Consider the following 19,605-nt stretch of genomic DNA (forward strand, 5'->3'; position numbering starts at 1 on the left):
CAAACAATATGTTCTTATAAACCAGGCATACACCAAGCCCTCCACTGCCTGGTCAATCTGTGCATGACACTGATTATGTTAACATATGTTAGTAACACACAGCCCGATTTGGAAAAGACTGAGGCACTTTAGAAGTTAGCCACCTAGACTCTTCCTGGTCTCAGCATTTAAATGTAGGTGCCTTAAAACGGGATATGATAAGGGTGTGGCACAATTTTAGGTACTCAGCACTGTACTCCTACACGTAGGTGAGTCAATACCTTTCCTAGCTTAGAAGCCTCTAGGCACCTATATTCAACCATTTAAGGTGCCTTAATTAGAAGTCTTGTTTAGGCACCCATGTTGAGCCTTTCAATTTTCCAAACTGATGAATAAAGGTGCCTAAATAAGGTTCCTAATTAAGGTACCTTAAATGGTTGAATATAGGTGCCTAAATGGACTTGAAGGTGCCTATATAGGTCCACTGAAAAACACTCAATGGGAAAAAAAGGTTACTTTTTGCTTTTCGTGTCTTTAACGTTATGCTAAACTTGTATATTTGGTGCTTTATTTTTTGATTTGGACGTTTTTTTTTCCTGCTCCTTTATCCTTCCAGTTCAGCTAGATCAAGGCTGGGATCTGGTACCATGAGCCTCGGAGAGGTTTCCCTTATTTTCTCTCTTTTTCCAATTTACCTTTTTTTTTTGTTTTTTTAAGTTGTTCATGATTGATATTTTTATGTTTTTTATGGTTCTTTTATGGTATGTGCACTTGTAACCCGTTAAAAGCACATTGGATTGAGCAGGTCAGAAATCTTTTTAAATAAATAAATAAAATACAATACTTTAGTTTAGTCATTGCAGTGATGATTCTCAATCATGGGGGCCTGAATGCAGCCACCAAGTGTCACAATTGTGCAATGACCAACTCCACCGCTCCTGCCCCCACTCACTCAGCATCCCCATGGAAGTGGGAGACCTGAACTGGAAATTAAAATCCAGGTCCTTCCATATGACAATGCACAGCACTGCCATGAGCCCAGGTCAGCTCCTGGTGCTCGATTTATAGCCCCATATCATTCTTACAAAATGACCTACCATACTCCTTCTCGTTCACTTCAGAGATGGGCTCAGAGATGACACTACAGAAAGAGATCGCACTTGCGGCAGAGGGATTGCGAGAATGGCCCATGTGATGGGGAACCTTCTTAACATTTTTCAAGGCTTCTTCAGCCTGCTCCTGCTCCATTGCTGAAACCATCTCTCTGTATGCTTTCCTGGCCTCTTCTGTCAGCGAGACCAACTTATTAAATAGACTCTAAATGTAGAAACAAAGGGTTACTCTATTTTTTTTATCTGACTTTTAAACACAAAGCAAGTTTTTAAAGTCAATTGTTTTGAAATCAGGTCACATTATACATCACCCACCCTCCGTACTCCTTGGTTTTTGAAACTCCTATCTTGTGGGGTAACAGGACAGGACAATTATGAGGAAACTTTACAAGCTCGACAGACAAAGTACCCAGCATCTGCAATTCCTGGGTTGCTGGTTGTCAATGTGGTACTTCCTCAGTTTTCAGAATCGGTAAATAATGGCTTTTGAGTTCCAGTAGAATTAGAGTATTTGGACATTCATGCCACAAGTTCATCACTTCTGAGCTATGAAGACATCTTAGAAACCCAGATGTCATTGACAGATAAAGAGCACTTGGTTAACCCAGTCTGCCTACTGGGCTGCCACAGATTCTTCTTGATCTCTCAAGGAACATTACACATTGAATTACAATAAGCTTTGACATATTGTACCTACAAGCATAATAGTCATCCAGTGCTTGTCACAAGGAGGCCCTGCTTCCAGGGTCAAGCAGGCGAGCTGTGGTCAGAATTTTCAATGTATTCCAAAACTGAACTTCACCAAGTTCAATGGGCATGCATAAGAAGTTACTTTTCCTTTTTTGTTTTAAGGCACTGAAGCCAAACTAATAGTTCCACAAAGTTCTACACTGCTGGCTCAGACTGACCCAGCAAGTTTCTGCTTATTTATTTTTCAGCAAAACAGAGCAACAGAAACCAATCGCCTTTAATTAAACAGCATCCCATTTTGGACTGAATTGCTATGTCTGACAATGGAACAAACAGACTTAATGACATCCATTTAACCTTTGTAATTGCTAAATTTTAGTTTGCATAGCCTTTTTAATGTATTTAAATTTACATATGCATATTGGCTTGTTTTTTTTTTGTTTTTTTTTAATAAGCTTGCCCAGACTCTACCTGAATACTGAAGTGCTAGCTGCAACATTTTCAAGTAGCATCAGGAGATCTTGAGCAAAAATGGCTGAAGGCACAGCATTTCAAACAATGACCTGCAGCAATGATACTGCATCTCCCAGCAGTGTTGTGGCTAAGAACACATCCCCACTCTGCTAATGCTACCACTATTTCATCTTTCTTGCACCGTCAAGGAATCACTGGAAAATCTTTACTTACGTCAGCTCCAGCGTAGTTGAAGATCCCCACAACACTAACAGGAACCAATTTGTTCACACAGCGGCCTAGAGCTTTGCGCCCAAGTGCAAAAACAAAAGGAATTTCTTGTTCCCGTGCCATGGCTATTACATTGTAGAGGGCTTCATCCAGCCCACCTGCAGGAAAGTATTTAAGTGTTCATTTGGCGGAAAGAGAAAAACTGTATAACTACTCAAGTTAAACTCGGATATTCTAACCACAACAAAGACTGCTGTTACTATAAGGAACCTTTTTTTTTTTTTAAAGCTGCTCTGATGTCTAAGAAATACACTCCAGCAATGATAGTAGAAAGAGTACTAGATAAGATAAATCCCTCCTCCCCCGATCAGTCACAATACATAATGACAGACAAATTTGTGCTGGTCATGCTTTCAATTTCAGTAGCATTTACTGCAAATGTTGACTCTGGGTCCTGGAACCATTAGGTATCAACACAGGAGAGTGGGGCTCGATCTTTCTCCAATTTTAAAGTAAAAATTTCCTCTTCTAAAGAGTACTGTGTTCCCAATAGGGAAGGCACAATCCACATCTGCTAGGAGACGGAGAGATACTGAATGGTTGAGGTCACTGCAGGGGTATATCTAGGGTGACGTCATCTTTGAAACCTGACTCCGTCTCCATCTGCTGCAGGGGAGCATATAACCCATTGGTCCTGAGTCCATCTGGCTACACGATAGGAAATGCAAATTTTGACTCTAGGCCCTATTCTAAAAGTTTCCACATTCTGTACTTATGACAAAAAACTTTGATAAAATAAGAGGGCTCATTTTTAAAATAGCAGTGCCACAGACATACTTAATTCTGGCTACATCTTCTACTTCTCTGGAAAGGAAACCAGTCAATTCTTTCCCTCTCCTGTTTCTCAGAATTTGTGGAAAAATACTTTAAACAATACATTTCTAGGAATGCAATTTAAATATGGTCATCAGTGCACTTCTCCAATATGTTCAATTTGTAGCCGCACCTCTCCATTATGGAAGGTGAGCAGGAATGGTCTTAACAAAAGGGATGAGGCTTGGTGTCTAGTGATACCGAGAAAGTGCTGGGTAGAAACAGAGAAAAAAAACACAGCAGCCTCAGACCCTAGCAGGATTGATTAAATAAAGAAAAAAATGCTATACAATTAGGAATTAAATACAGAAAGTTACTTATTGGGCCAGAAAAACATTTTAAATAACTTTTAAACATGACGCCAGAAATCACAGCTGATTTAAGCAGTCAAGTCAAACAGCATAAATCTCAGAAGCCATATTAATCAGAACTTCACCCCAATCACAAATGTATTTGTTGTACTGTACATGATACCAATCTGTAAACAATGCACATTTATAACAATACAGCAAATTCCCATACCTTTTGATTGGATTTTTTCACAATTTGGAGAAATGATTACACACTTGATCTTGTTCAACTTCATGTGTTTGGTGACTTCACGCAAACCCATGACCAGTCGTCTCTTTGTCTTTGCCTTCATTGGATCCTTTTGGTAAACTCGTTCTTGGAAGCTGACAAGCTCTTGCAGAAGCAAAGTCACACATTCATCTATCTCTTTGCTGAGAACCTGGTTACAATACCTGTAGGTTCAGAAAACAAAGATACAACAAATATTTACCTAACATAATATTCACTCGTCCTTCAAAGCACTGAAATACCATGTTATATCAAATTTATATTAGGATACACCACAACACACCACAATTTTGTGTCTTCCTGAGACTGCAATGCAATAGTAAGACAATGCCATACTTTGTTATATCACACAAATTAATCAACAGTTCTTACTCTCTGAATCTCTTGCTGTGTATTTTGGTGATGGCAGAAGCTGCCATTGGACTACCAATGCCTGAACTGGCTGGTGATCCTTGCGACATCGGTGTCATGCAATAGGGAGAGTTCTGACTAGCTGGAGAGAGAGAGGTGTCGCTGGGCACGCTTAATCCAGTTTCTGAAATAAAACAGAAAACAATTATAACAAGTTAAATATCTATAACTATCATTCCTTTCATCATAATAAATAAAGGAAAATTGGTTCTTACCTGCTAATTTTCATTCCTGTACCACCATATATCAATCCAGACTCTGGGTTTTGCCTCCCTGCCACCAGATGGAGACAGAGAAAGTTTCACTGACACTGTACATAACCCAGTGTGCCACCTGCAGTCCCTCAGTATTGACCTGTACCCAAGCCAAGATGAGAGCAACAACCAAACTCCCTTCCCTCCAATGAGCTGGAGGAAGGTAAAGTTGCCCAAAAAGACAATGGAAAACTCAACATAAGTGATCAGCATTGAAAACCTCCAACAACTTCACACTATATACAAAGCAATATTACAGGCGGCAGACTCTCCTTCTCCCTCCACCCCAAGAAAATGGACAGGTCTCTGGACTGATCTGTGGTACTACAGGAATGAAAATTAGCAAGTAAGAACTAATTTTCCCTTCCCTGTATGTACCCAGATCAGTCCAGATTCTGAGTTGTACCCAAGCCTAGCAAAAGTGTGCAACTTCCCAGTAGTCACCCTACAAATTTCATGCAGAGACACCTGTTGTGACTCAGCCCAGGCGGTCACCTGATAACGCATTGAGCGTGCCCCTAAATCCCCCCCCCCTGGAATCTGGCACCCTTTTAGAAATATAAGTCGACTTGATTGCTTCCTTCAACCACCATGCAATTGTACCTTAGATGCTTTACCTCCCTTCTTTGGACCACTCCACAGTACAAAGAGGCAATCCGATCTATGGAAATTAGATACTGCAAGAATGCATGCCTCCCATCTAAGAGTCGAAAGCTCCCCCATGTGAGGCATAGAAGCATCCAAATTCAGAAAAGCTGAAAGTTCCACTGTCTGACTAAAATGGAATGCCAAATGTACCTTAGGCAGAATAGAAGGCACCTGAATCCAACATCTGTAGGCAGGGATCTTGACAAGATCACTCCGAAATTCTCCTGACTGAACAAATAGCCATCAAGAAAACCACTTTAAGAGTCATCCTTAACCATAGCCTTTAGTGGTTCAAACTGAGCCTAACATAATTCTCTAAGGACTAGATTCAAATTCCAAGACGGACAAATGTTAGCACCTGAGGACACAAGTTCTTAGCTCCCCAAAGAAACCATATAATATCCAGATGTGTGGACAGAGGATACCCTTGGCACCTTACCCAAGAGATGTTGATACCTGGACTCTCAGAGAGTTAAAAAACAGTCCCTAGTCCAGAACCTTCTGTAGAAAAGCCAAAATGTTTGATAGCAGATCAGGACTCAATAACTCTCCAAATTCACACATATTTCAAGGATGTAGAAGGTCACCTGGCCTACAATAAGGTGGAAATAGCTGCTTCGGAATATCCTCTCCATCTCAGTCATCTCCTCTCAGAAGCAAAGCCGTGAGACATAAGTGAGTCACCTGACCCAAAATTATTGGGCCCTGGTGAAGAAGTCTCGAGCAATGTATGAATCTCAGCGGCCTGTCTATGGCCATGTTGATCAGATCTGGGAACCATAATTGACGTGGCCACTCTTGAGCTACCAGGATCATGTTGCCCGGATGTTTTTCTATCCACTTTAATCCCTTGTCCACCAGAGGTCATGGAGGGAAGACAAAGAAGAATTCCTCAAGTCCACGGCAGCAACAGAGCATCAATTCTATGTACATCAGTTTTTCAATCCCATCACATACAGCTCTTTTGGATTACTGCATCCCAGATACATGACTCTGCACTTCTTGGTATTTAATCCTGGCTGCCAAATCTTTGACTACTGTTCAAGCTTTCTTAAATCACTTTTCATTCTCTCACTTCCTTCAGGCATATCCACTCTGTTGCAGATCGTAGTATCATCTGCAAATAGACAAACTTAACCTTCTATCCCTCCCACAATGTCGCTCACAAAGATATTGAATAAAACCAGTCCCAATACCGATCTTTGTGGCACTCCACTTATCATGGTTCTCTCTTCAGAATAGGTTCTCTCTTCGCACTACTTTATTTTTTTCGTTGTAATGTATTCGTTGTAATGTATTCCCCAGTTACCTGTTCCAAGTTTATCTCCCTGTTCGATGTAACCGCATTCTTACATGCATGTTAATGTTATAATGTAAACCGAATTGATATGTAACATTGCTACATGAATTTCGGTATATAAAAATGTTAAATAAATAAATAGGTTTCATTTACCATTACACGCTGTCTCCTATCAGTCAACCAGTTTGTAATCCACCTTGATGCTCACTCCCAAGCTTCTCATTTTATTTACAAGCCTCCTTTGCGGGACAGTATCAAAAGATTTGCTGAAATCCAGGTAGAACACATTGCACACTCTTCATCGATCAAATTCTCTAGTCACCCAATCAAAAAAAAAAAACATCAATCAGATTTGCCTGTCAGGACCTTCCCCTGGTGAATCCATGCTGCCTTGGGTCCAGCAACTTACCGGATTGTAGATAGTTCAGTATCCTTTCCTTCAGCAGCATTTCCATTAATTTTCCCACAACTGAGGTGAGGTTAACCAGACTGTAGTTTTCAGCCTCCTCTCTGCTCCCACTCTTATGAAGTAAGACCACAACCACTCTTCTTCAATCTTGCGGCAGCACTCCCATTTTCAGGGATCTATTGAATAGGTATTTCAGCGGACCTGCCACCACATCTCTAGAGTTCCCTCAGTATCCTGGGATATACCTCATCTGGCCCTCATGGCTTTGTCCGCTTTCAGTTTTTCTATCTTTGTCATACATTTTCTTCTGTAAACATAGTTGTGTCTACTCCATTCCCTTCTACGATCTTCTCCACCAGCAATGGTCCTTCGCCAGGGTCTTCTTTAGTGAACACCGAACTGAAGTATTTATTTAATATTTCTGCAGCTTCATCTCTCTCCACACATTGCTCCTTGTCACCTTTCAATTTTACTATACCACTTTGGGCTTCGCTTCTTTCTCTCATATCTCTGAAAAATGTTCTGTCACCTTTCTTCCACTTGACCTTTTGCTTTTCTTATTTCTTTCTTCGTTTCCCTCAGTTTCACCAGGATTCTTCCCTGTGTTCCTCTTTTTGGGAACTTTTAAACTTCCTGAACACTGATCTTTTTGCCCTTATGTTTGCAGTCACCTCCTTTGAGAACCAAATGGGCCGGCACCCCTTCATTGGGAAGGCTTAGTAGAGGTGAAACTGTGGGAGGCGCCACCAGGCTGAGGTCGCCTGCCACCTCGTCAGTGTCTGCCAGGAAGCAAAGGAAGCAATCCTCCCGGCACGAAAACGGCGCAGACCCCATAAACGTCCTCGAAAGGTGCCAGAAAAACGGGAAGCTCTGGGTTTGTCCTCCGGGAGTTTGTAAACCTTAGTCTCCCAGGTCTTTAATAAGTTGCTCCAGCTGTTCACCAAACAGCAGCTTACCTTTAAAAGGAAAAGAACCCAGTTGAGACTTAGACATGGAATCCGTCGCCCAATGACGGAGCCACAATAGCCTCCTGGCTGAGACTGCCGAGGACATCGTGCGCACAGAAGATCGTATAATGCATCAGCCGTATAGGCGACCGCCAACTCCATGCGGTTCACCTGCTCAGCCTCACCCGGAGAAAGTTCCTGTGATGTGAGCAATTGTTGAATCCAGCGGAGGGTAGCCCTCTGCATAAGGCTGCTACAGACAGCTGCCCTTACCCCAAAGCTCATACCTCAAAAATACATTTAAGTAAAATCTCCAATTTCCTATCCTGAAGATTCTTGAGTACTGTCCCTCCAGTCACTGGAATTGTTGTGTGTTTGACGATAGCCGTAACCACTGAGTCCACCTGAGGGATCTTGAGAAAATCTAAAGATTCCTGGGGTAAAGGGTAGAGCTTTTCCATGGCTCTGCTGACCCTTAAGGATGCTTCAGGCAAATCCCATTCCCTAGAAACAAGCTGAAAAAGTTTCGAATGAAAGGGAAAAGTTTGAGGTGGAGGCCGAAGCCCTGATAAAATCGAATCCTCCGGAGAGGGATCCAGGGTCGTTGTGGGGGGAGGGGAACTTCAAGCTCTCGAAGCACATGCGGAATCAGGGGATCCAACTCCTCCTTACTGAACAAATGCAGCACCTGCGGATCATCCCCCTCCACTGGAGCAGTAGTATCCACATCAACATTCACATCCAGAGTGGCAAGGTCCGGAAGGGGAGGATCCACAGGCGCCGAGGGACCAGGGACCTCGGAAACCGCAGCTGTAAGAGAAAACCTTGGCCCAGAAACCCCCTGGTCCGGAACAGGACTCAAAATTCTGGCTGGGGTAGCCCCTGTATTATTTAAGTCTGCTTCAGCCTCCAAATAGGCTTTATGCATTAAAAGTATAAACTGGGAAGAAAAGGGGGGTTGTTTCTTTAAGGGTCCCCCCAGAGGAAAAAAAAAATCGAGGGGGGGCCGTGATCGGGAGCGAATCGCGCTGTCTCTGGGGGCTTAATGCCGGCGGGGAAAGAGGAGGAACCTCCTCCTCCTCCTCCCAGGGCTGCTCTGTATCGGCACCCGATGCAGACAAAATGGCCGCCGCTTCTTCCCCGAGCTTGCCCGGCCTGAATCTTTTGGCTGCCGGCGCCTCCGACGAGCCGCGTAATCGGGAGCTCCTCCCCGAAATCGGCCTCCGCGAGGGTTCCTCGCCCCCGGGAAGACAGCGGGAGCAGAGACCCTCATGGGAGAGCCGGCTCCCCGTCTCTCCACAAGCCACACCAGTGGTGCCATGCGGCCTGAAAAAGGCGCAAAGAAGCAGCTCCCAGCCGGGTGAAACAATTCCACCCCCTCCGGAGGCCCGGGAGATCGAGGCAGGCGTAAGTGTTGGCACCGAGTAAAAATGATTATCGCAAAAAACCCTTGCTCTCTATAAATAAATGAGTTGTTCTTTATTTATTTATTTTTCCCTTGTCGCAGCCACCAGAGGAATAAGCGTCTCTGGTCTATTAGAATAGGCAGTGACCGCACTGGCCAGAGGAATGACCCTTCTCTGGTGCAAGGTAGAAAAGAGGAGAGAGTGACTGGCCCACCGGTAAATGCTCTCCCCACTCACCGGGCTAGAAGCCAAAAGTCTCCAGGTATAAAGTCTTAAGGGCAATGCCCTGCCTTAGGTGTATTTCCAGTCTATACTGACTGAACATAGTAATTCTTAGATTTCTTTTTTTTTTTTTTTTTTAGTTGATCTAGTCAAAAGTTAATAGACAGAACACAAACAACCAAACCGGGTCATAGCAAACATATATAATCTGTAATTTTGACAGGGATCAGGACCGCAGGTCATGCCTCTGCATCTGCTGAAGTCAGAGAGATGCTGAAGGGGACGCAGGTGGCACACCAGTATATCTAGGGGTGCCTTTTCAGTTTTTCTCTGACTCCATCTGCTGGAAGGGAGGCATAACCCAGCAGTCTGCACTGATCCTGGTACGTACAGGGAACACCATTTTGTCAAAGACTATTTTTGAAATTCAAAACTCAGGTCTTCGTGTGACTTCTTTATATCTTATTTGCGATGTATTTTTAAAGAAAAACTCTACAAAAAATAACTCAGTGTTCACAACTAAGCTGCTGGCAAAATAATGTAACCAATTAACCGGGTTAGCTTAAATTTTTATAAACACTGTTCCTTTCTTATAGTGGCTGCCTATAGAAAGCCAAGAATGGATTCTGAGGTAGTTCAAATGGATACAAAAGTCTACTATTTTCTGGGGAAAAAAGGGAAGAATACTGAATACCTTTAGTGATATCTCTTGGTTTACTTCTACAAGCCTATTTCAACCCCTTTGTCACATGTCTGTATGTATTTTGGTTTCATGCATAACTGGTCTTTAAAGAAAAAAAAACCGCTTTCCTTTATAAATTATGAAAGAAGTAGTGTAGTTGTTGTGTTAGTCCACTTGGATACATAGAAAATAAAAGGACAAACAAACAGTTTACAACTTTGAAAAGCACTACCACACCCCCACTGTAATCCAAACTGCAACTTCCTTGTATATTTGGGCAACATCAACCTTGGCCCATTCTGCACTGACTGATGAAGGAAGCAGAGATCTGGAAAGCTAGTCACAAATATATTGAGTGAGTCCAATAAAAAGTTATCATCTACAACTTGTTTGCTGACCTGTATTTCTATTTGCCCAATCATGAAACAATTGGACAAGAATGCATTCAAACCAGAAAACTTTTTAACAGCTCTGCAAATGGAAAGGCCCGATTCTATAAGCAAGTTTTAGTGCTGAAGATGGTATTCCTTCTACATACCTTCCTGGGATGTTAGTTCCTCAGACTGGTCATCAGTGAAACTCAAAGGAGTTTCTCTCTGTTCTTCTGATCCCAAAAGATTATGATCCACAGACAAACGGCCTTTCTTTTCTTCGCGCTCTTTCAGAATAATCTAAAATGAAAATGTTCAATGCAACTTAGAACTTTAGCTTTCTAGAACTGATTGACAAAGGGAAAAGAAATATTCCACCACATTTTGGAATGCACAGACATGGAAGAAGGCAAGCTAATTATCTGCCTGAAAAGTATTCTAACATGTAAGCTAAATCTAAAAATGAAACTGGAAATCATAAAAGGTGAAATATACTTTTCAGTAATTCCTTTCCTTTAATCCTACCAGATTAGCCCAGACCAGTGGGTTATTCCCCCCCTGCCAGTAGCTGGAGATAGAGAAAAAAAACTTTCTAAACAGACTTTTCTTCCATATGTAGGCTAGAGCACCAAGTATATTGTACCCAAACCTGAAATAAAATGTCCCCAAAGGGGGCTTCCAATATGACAAAGTGAACTATCAATAATCCAAAACATCGTGTTTCTTCTCTTTCCACTTTCTCTTCAATCTTGTTTTCTAAAAGAGAATATCCACACCTTTCACCATTCAGCAATATCCACTTGACCACAGAGACACAAACTTCCTGGGGATGACCTGGATTGGAAACTAACCTTAAATATAAATTTCACCTTACTTAGCATCCTTACTAGACCAGTCTAGACAAGAAGGACAAACCTAAGCCCCTTTCCTCAGGGAAGGAGGAAGTCAATGAGGCTCTCACGACTTCTGTGCCAAATGCTATTTCACTTCTAGTCTGAACATTTAACCTAAAATGTTTAAAAAAAGAATGCAAGGACGACCATACCACCGTCTGCAAATGTCCACTGGGGACACTGCCCTACATTATGCCCAGGACAAGGCCTGCAAACAGATATGTAAACACACCTTCTGGAACTCCCCAAACCTTGTTGATGTATGTTGAAGCTACTGCTTCTTTAAGTCACCTCACTATAATGGCTTTGGAAGCTACTTCCCCCTTTTTGTGATCACTGAACACCACAAACAGCCTAACATAAGAACATAAGACTTGCCTTATTGGGTCAGATCAAGGGTCCATCAAGCCCAGTATCCTGTTTCCAACAGTGGCCAAGCCAGGTCACAAATACCTGACAGGATCCCAAGGGGATATGTCCCCTGGTCTTTGTACTTTTTGAAAGAATAAACAACTGATTAACATTTACTCGTTCCATTCCACTCATTATTTTATAAACCTCTTTCATTTCTCCCCTCAACCGTCTCTTCTCCAAGCTGAAGAGTCCTAACCTCTTTAGCCTTTCTTCATAGAATAATTGTTCCATCCCCTTTATCATCTTGGTCGCCCTTCCTGTACCTTTTCTAATTCTGTTATATCTTTCTTGAGATGTGGTGACCAGAACTGAACATAATACTCAAGATGAGGTTGCACCATGGAGCGATACACAGGCATTATTATATTCTCTGTTTTATTCTCCATTCCTTTCCTAATGATCCCTAGCATTCTATTTGCTTTTTTGGCTGTTGCTGCACACTAAGCAGAAGATTTCAACATATTTTTAAAATGATACCTAGATCCTTTTCCTGAGTGGTGATTCCTAATGTGGAACCTTGCATTTTGTAACTATAATTTGGGTTACTCTTCCCTAAGTGCATCACTTTGCACTTGTCTACTGTTATGGCCGCTGGCTGCTGTGTTCCGCAACCGGGCCGGTTCCTTGCCAGAGTCGGCGGAGCGCCTCTGATGCCCCCGCTGTCATGGCTGCTGGCCGCGCAGGTTCATTACCAGGGCCAGGTACCTGCATGCCGCGTCAGGCAGCCCTCTCCGACGCTCCCTGCGCAGCTGCTGCCAAGCCCGGCCGCATAGCTCCTGCTCAGCCAGGCTGACTCCACCCCTCCGGGTTGTTTAGAGCCACACACGCGGCTGAAGATTTAATTTAAAGGGGCCACGACAGGAAGGTGTCGTGACTCCTTCCTGGGACTCCTCCCTCGGCTCAGATATTTAAGGCAAGGTCCTGTTGCTGCCCTCCTCTCTTGTTGGACTGTTTCTTCTGGATTGATCCTGGACCGGCTTCCGACCATTCTCGTGGATCGCTCCTGGACCGGCTTACGACTCTTCTTCAGACTTGGACCGGTTTTTTGACCATTCTTCGGCCTCTCCTCCTGGACTGACGTACGGCCAGCTGTCTGGAATCCACGACCTTCAGGAGGCACCTGTATTCAAACCTATCTTCAGTCTTCAGTGATTCTCCTAAGTCCAAGCTGCCCAGGTCCCTACGGGCTCCTCCTGGGGGGACCACGGGCTTCCGGTGGTGAAGTACTTGTTCAACTACGGAAACACCTGGCCTTGCCTTCCAGCGGTAGGGACCTAAGAGGGGATTCTCTCCTAGGTAGCGCTACTTCGGATCAAGGGTCCACCTCTGGATTCGTAACATCTACATTAAATTTCATTTGCCATTTTCATGCCCATTCTCCCAGTTTTGTGATTTCACAGCTTTGAATAATAACATAAGAACATAAGACTTGCCTTACTGAGTCAGATCATTGTGTCATTGGCAAATTTGATTACCTCACTTGTTCCCATTTCCAGATCATTTATAAATATACAAGCCATTAAGTCCATACCAACAGGCTACATTAAAACTTTTTTTCGGTTCGGTTTTCGGAAACGGCACTCTTCTACATTTCTTCTCCCTCACTCCCCTTTCCCCTCTCCCATTCACCTTGGTCACTCGATCACTCACCCCCCCTTCCTCCACTCACCTCCCTTCCCTCAATCTTATTCACCCCTCTTTCTTCCACTGCCTCCCTCCCCTCTCACTGAAACCCCCTTCCCTCACTCTCACCTCCCCCCCCTCATTCTCACTCCCATTCCCTCCACTCCTCAGTCACTCCCCACCCTCTCCCATCCCTCTCGCATTCCCTCACGTCCCCTCAGTCACTACGCTATGTGACTCACTCCTACGCCAGTCAGAGCTCTCAACGTTCCTCCTGTCCCAACTCCCTCCTCCCCCATACTATCCTCTTCCCTTTTCCTGCCATCTCCTCTCACCTCATCCACAACTCTTTCCCTCTCCCTCAGCCCTCCTCCACTCCCTTTTTCTGTTCTCCACAACTTTACCCTTCCCACTTCCTCACTCACATCCTCTTCCCTTTTCCTTCCATCCCCTCATCTTCCCTTTCCTTCCCCTCTCACCTCATCTACAACCCCTTCCCTCAGCCCTCCTCCACTCCCTCTTTTTATGTTCTCCAGAACGTCACTCATATCCTCTTCCGTTTTCCTTCCATCCCCTCTCATTCTTCCTCTCTCACCTCATCCAGAACCCCTTCCCTCTCTTGATGTTTTAAGAGAGGTACATTCTCGGACCGACTACCACAACATGTCTCCTTAGCATGAGCTAATGCCAATTATCACTTACCTTTTCCTCCCCCTACCCCCCTCCTTCCCTTATCTCCCTTACCCCCCTCCTTCCCTAATCTCCCCTTTCCTCCCTCCTTCCCTAGACGCTTCTTCCGCAACGCCTTTTTCCGTAACTCTGTATTTGATATTGGTATTTATATTTCCACATCCAACATCGGTCTGTTTGGATTTGTTTATGAAGACGTACTCTACATATAATGCTATTTATTATTTGTTAATGGTTAATGGTTACTGGTTTGTGGTTATTTGTTACCTGTCATCTAACTTCTCGCTCTCAATGTAACGCCACTACAGCGATTATTTCCACGTATAAGATGTGTTCTTACTTACAATGTTATTTGTTATCGGACGAATTTGTTTCAATGTAACGCCACAGCTGCGATTGTTCAGTTTCAATGGAAACCGATATGATTTGATATCTTCTTTCAAGAATGTCGGTATACAAAAATTCTAAATAAATAAATTCTAAATAATGTTTTCCTTCCTCTCTCACCTCATCCAGAACCCCTTTCCCTCTCTTGATGTTTTCACACCAACGGCGGAAGCAGTTTGGGTCCCTCATTGTTGCTGCAAGACGTCGGCCGCTTGCCCGCCACACTCCAGGGTCCCATTAAGCGTGGCCACTGGACGACACAAACACGGAGATGGGAGGTCTCTGGGGGTCTCTCTCACGCGTGCCTCACAACCGAGCTCGTTGCTGGCCCGCCCGACGCTCAGTGGTGAGGTGCGCGCGAGAAAGAGACCTCCCATCTCTGTGTCTGTGCCGCTGCTGCTCCTCCCCGCCGCTGCTCCTCCCCGCCACTTCCAAGGCATTTCCTCCCAGCACGAGAGAGAGACCCCCGGAGACCTTCTGTGTCTGTGCCGCTGCCACCGCTGCTGCTCCTCCCTGCCGCTTCCAAGGCAGACCTCCTCTGCTCCATTTCCTCCCAGCGCCATGTTTCTCCCCTTTGACAGATGTGCTCTCGCGTATGCGCAGTAAAGCTGCTCTCTACTGCGCATCTGCGGGCCGTCGGTCAGAGCCCATTTATATGGTAGATTAGAGAGCATCAGTCACAGAACAGATCCCTGGGGCACTCCAGTATTCACCTTTTTCCATTAGAAAAATTTACCATTTAGCCCTACTCTCTGTTTTCTATCTTTTAACCAGTTGGCAATCCACAATAGGACACTGCCACCTATCCCCTAACTTTCTAAAGTCCCTCTCATGAGAGACTTTGTCAAATGCTTTCTGGAAATCCAGATACACTATATTAACTGGCTCACCTTCATCCACATGTTTATTTACGCTTTCAAGAAATATAGCAAATTTGTGAGGCAAGACTTCCCTTGGCTAAATCCATGTTGGCTTTGTCCCATTACACTAAGCTTATCTATATGTTCAGCAATTTTGTTCTTTATGAGCGAGCGAAGGAGAGAGGAGTTGGCTGTTCGCAGTCCCGAGGCTTCCCGGACGTTGGAGACCCCCGAAATAAAACCCTGCCGGTAAGAGCAGCTGAGGCCATGGCGAGTGACGTCAGCTGGGAGTGGCTACCGACTATAAGACCTGCGGTAGCAAGGCGCCCTGCAGCCGCCGGCGTGTCACCTAAGCCGCGCAGGCCGAAGGGGCGTGCGACTTGGTCCAGCTTAGTCTGGGTGAGTCTGGTGTTTGGGACAAAGTCTGGTTTCCTTTTTTTCTTCCTTGATGGGGAGAAAAAGGAAGGCGAAAATCGTAACTTCATCTCCAGTGCAGCAGTATCGCACCAGCCTTATAGATCATCATGTCACAAGACTGATGGAAACGCTGAGTGAGGACTGTGTGGGAGCTGTGTCTTTAGCTTCCTTAAGTCCTGGCGAAGGACCGTCGTCTCCACCGGAGCCAAATAGGATACCATTAACAGAAGTGGCTAGAGAACTGGTAGGAACAGTTCAAGGGGACTCAAGCTTCATAAAACAAGCTGAATCTCAATGGACTGAAAATGTTAATATTACTCAAGTAAATAATATGACAAAAATAATGCTCCCAGTTAATACAGAAAGTAATGTTAGTCCGGTTATTATACCTGACAATGTTACTTTGTTAGATCTTTGGCGAATGATATCTAGACATGCTAGTAATATTTTAATGAATAAATCCTTGTAGACTGTAATAAATGCTAATACAGCATCAATAGATGAACAAGTAAAGAAAATTACCAACTGTGAGAAGGATGTAGTTGCTTTAACAACTAAGGTTCAGTTAATTCAAAGCTCACAAAACGTGTTTATTAGAGACAGTATCATTATGCATTAAGAGATTGAATATATTGAAAACTTACAGAGGTCAAAGAATTTGAGAATTATTAATTTCCCTCTTACACGATTATTATCTCCTATAGAGATGTTTAAGAAGTTTTTGAAAGAGATATTGCTTTATGAAGAGGAGGCGCTTCCTAAATTATCTAAAATATATTATTTTCCTAGAAAAATGGTGAGAAATGTGGAAGAGCAAAATGTTGTTGAAGATGCACCCCCCAGTTTAGGTATTTCAACTTTCTTGGAAAAGTCCATTGATGTGATTAATAACAGGGCTACACTCTTTGCTTCGTTTATGGCTGAGCAGGACAAGGATAATTTATTCAAAAAGTTCTTTAGAAATAAAGATGTTTTGAAGGGAGTGTACCTGGAGAGACTTCCCCCCACTAGAGGGAATCAGCCAGTGGGACTGCCATGTGCCTGAGGAACATCTGTGAACTTTTTCCTACCAGGACGAGTTGAGCCACGCCCCCGGAGAAACCACCTGACCGTGAGTGAGACCGGATATAACCAGGGCCACCGGCGCGCAGCCACCAGCTCCTTGCCGTGATTATTACCATCATTAGCTTGTTCCTTTTGAATACATGGGCAGGAAAAGAAAGATAAAGGTTTTTTCCTCGATTCCAGCCACGTCGGTGGTAAGAGGTCCTATGGACTCACATATTGTAAGAAGGTTAAATTCTGACTTTCTAAATCCTAACCCGGAAGTATCTTTTTCCTCAGGTTTGATTCAGAGCCCCGGCCACCATTCATCGCCCCAAAGTCAAGACTCTAGTAGTAATGAAAGAGATCTAAATGATTTAAGTGCATTGTCCTTAATTAATGGTAATCCTCAAGGTAAGGAACTAACTGTAGCTGTTGGGGATTATAGATACTCCAGCGGCAGCAGCAATTCCTATAGATAAGATGGAAAGTTCAAATGTAGATTTACCTGATTTAAAAAATGTGACGTTGCTTGATATTTGGAGATCTGTGAATAGCAACGAGAAATTATTAGCGCAGGCTATGTCACAATTTGTGTCTTTTAATACTGAAACAAAAAATATGCTTCAAGACCATTCAAATCGTTTAAATAATTTGGAATGTAATTATTCCATGGTTAATACACAAGTGGTTAACTTACAAGCAGTAAATACATCTTTTATTAAAGACAGTCTGGTGATGTCTAGACAACTTGAAGGTTTGGAAAACGTATTAAGATCTAAGAATCTCCGTTTTTTACTTTTAATAGTGAAATAGACAATTTAGTGTTACAAAAATATTTCAAAAATAAGGATTTTCTGTATTGTGAAAAAAAAATTCAGATATTCCGGGATGTAGCAAAAAGTACTCAGATGCGAAGAAAACATTTTTTGTTGTTAAAAGAGAGGATTTTATCCTTAGGGGGATTCCTTTTTCTCAAATTTCCCTGTATGTGTTGTATTACTGTCCAGGGAAACAAATTTGTTTTCTTTGACCCTACTCATTCGAAAACTTTCCTTCGAGATAAAAAGCAGAAATCTGAATGATCTAGAGAATTGGTGAGGTATTGATGAAAATACATATTTAAAATGTCTCTCATGATCTGAATTATATATGTAGGAAATATTTGCTTGTTATAACGTATTGTGGACTAGATTAGGTTGATGACAATAGTCAAAATTACTTAAAGGTACTTTTTCTTTTGTGGTGGTGTAATCCTGAATTCCTATGTTTTATTAATGTAAGAATTGATAAACATTTCAATAAAATATTAATTTAAAAAAAAAAAAAAAAAGAAAGAAAGATGTTTTATTCTGCAGACATAAAATCCAAATATTCCCAGATGTTGCTCATGCCACCCAGGCAAGGAGAAAGTATTTTTTATCTTTAAAAAATTGAGTGTTAGCACTAGGTGCAACTTTCTTTCTAAAATTTCCTTGTCTTTGTTATGTAACATATCAAGGGAAAAAATTTGGATTCTCTGATTCTGCACATTTGAAAACGTTTTTGGTAGATAAAAATCCAGTCGAGATAACAGAGAGCGACGTTCATTAAAAAGGAAAACTCCTCTACCAGTAATAAGCATAGTTAAAAAAAAAAATTATGGGTATCTATATGTTCAGCAATTTTGTTCTTTATGATAGCTTCTACCATGTTTTTCTGGTACAGACATCAGACTCACTGGTCTGTAATTTCCTGAATCACCCCTTGATTCCTTTTTAAAAACAGATATTACATTGGCAACCTTCTGCTCTTCAGGTACCATAGATGTTATTGATAGTTTACAAGTTTCCAATAGCAGGTCCACAATTTAATTTCTCAGTTCTTTCAGCACTCTGGGATGTATACAATCTGGTCCAGATGATTTGTTACTCTTTAGTTTGTCAATTTGCTCTAGTACATCTTCCAAGTTCACTGAGATTTGTTTCAGTTCACCTGAATCATCACCTTTGAATATAATTTCTGGCATGGGTATCTCTTACACCTTTCCAAGTGGATACTGAAGAAAAGAATTCATTTAGTCTCTCAGCTCTGGCTTTGTCATCCCTAAATGCTCCTTTTACTCCTTGATCATCTAATGGTCCAACTGACTTCCCTCACAGGCTTTTTACATCGAATGTACCTGAAAATGTTTTTATTATGAGTCTTTGCTTCCATGGTAAGCTTCTTTTCAAATTCTCTCTTTGCGTTCCTTATTGAGGCTTTGCATCTGACTTGCCCATGCTTATGCTGTTTCCTGTTTTGTTCATTCGGATCCCTTTTCCATTTCTTGAAAGATATTCTTTTAGATACTATAGTCTCTCACCTCACCTTTCAACCATGCCGGTAGTTGTTTAGCCTTCTTTCCATCTTTTATAATGTGTGGAATACATCTGTTCTGGGCTTCCAAGATGGTATTTTTAAAAAACATCCATGCCTGAAATAAACTTTTCACCTTTGCAGTTGCTCCTTTCAATTTTTTCCTAACCATTTTCCTCATTTTATCAGTCACCTTTTTGAAAGTTAAATGTTTTTGTAATAGATTTCTTTTTTGCCCTCCCTCTAGTTTTTAAGTCAAATTTGATAATGTTGTGATCACTATTGCCAAGTGGCTCCAACACTGTTACATCTCGCACCAAATCCTATGTTCCACTAAGGACTAGGTCTAAAATAATTTCCCAAGTGCTCCATG

At 42.6% G+C, this 19,605-nt stretch overlaps 1 protein-coding gene across 2 annotated transcripts in view; it reads right to left on the bottom strand.

Annotated features, from left to right (window-relative positions):
• SECISBP2L (SECIS binding protein 2 like) overlaps positions 1-19,605 on the bottom strand; it is a 111,251-nt gene that overhangs the window by 7,490 nt on the left and 84,156 nt on the right. Inside the window, exons 13-18 of one of the 2 annotated variants that reach the window (XM_029574945.1) lie at positions 17,404-17,442; positions 10,735-10,867; positions 4,290-4,452; positions 3,861-4,081; positions 2,469-2,623; positions 1,077-1,296 (exon numbers count right to left, since the gene is read on the bottom strand). In XM_029574945.1, coding sequence (XP_029430805.1) covers positions 1,077-1,296; positions 2,469-2,623; positions 3,861-4,081; positions 4,290-4,452; positions 10,735-10,867; positions 17,404-17,442 — 931 coding nt within the window. The remainder of the gene's footprint in view (positions 1-1,076; positions 1,297-2,468; positions 2,624-3,860; positions 4,082-4,289; positions 4,453-10,734; positions 10,868-17,403; positions 17,443-19,605) is intronic. The other variant, XM_029574946.1, reaches the window with a different exon arrangement.

The sequence above is a fragment of the Rhinatrema bivittatum genome, chromosome 13 (assembly GCF_901001135.1).
Source record: "Rhinatrema bivittatum chromosome 13, aRhiBiv1.1, whole genome shotgun sequence".
NCBI lineage: Eukaryota > Metazoa > Chordata > Amphibia > Gymnophiona > Rhinatrematidae > Rhinatrema > Rhinatrema bivittatum.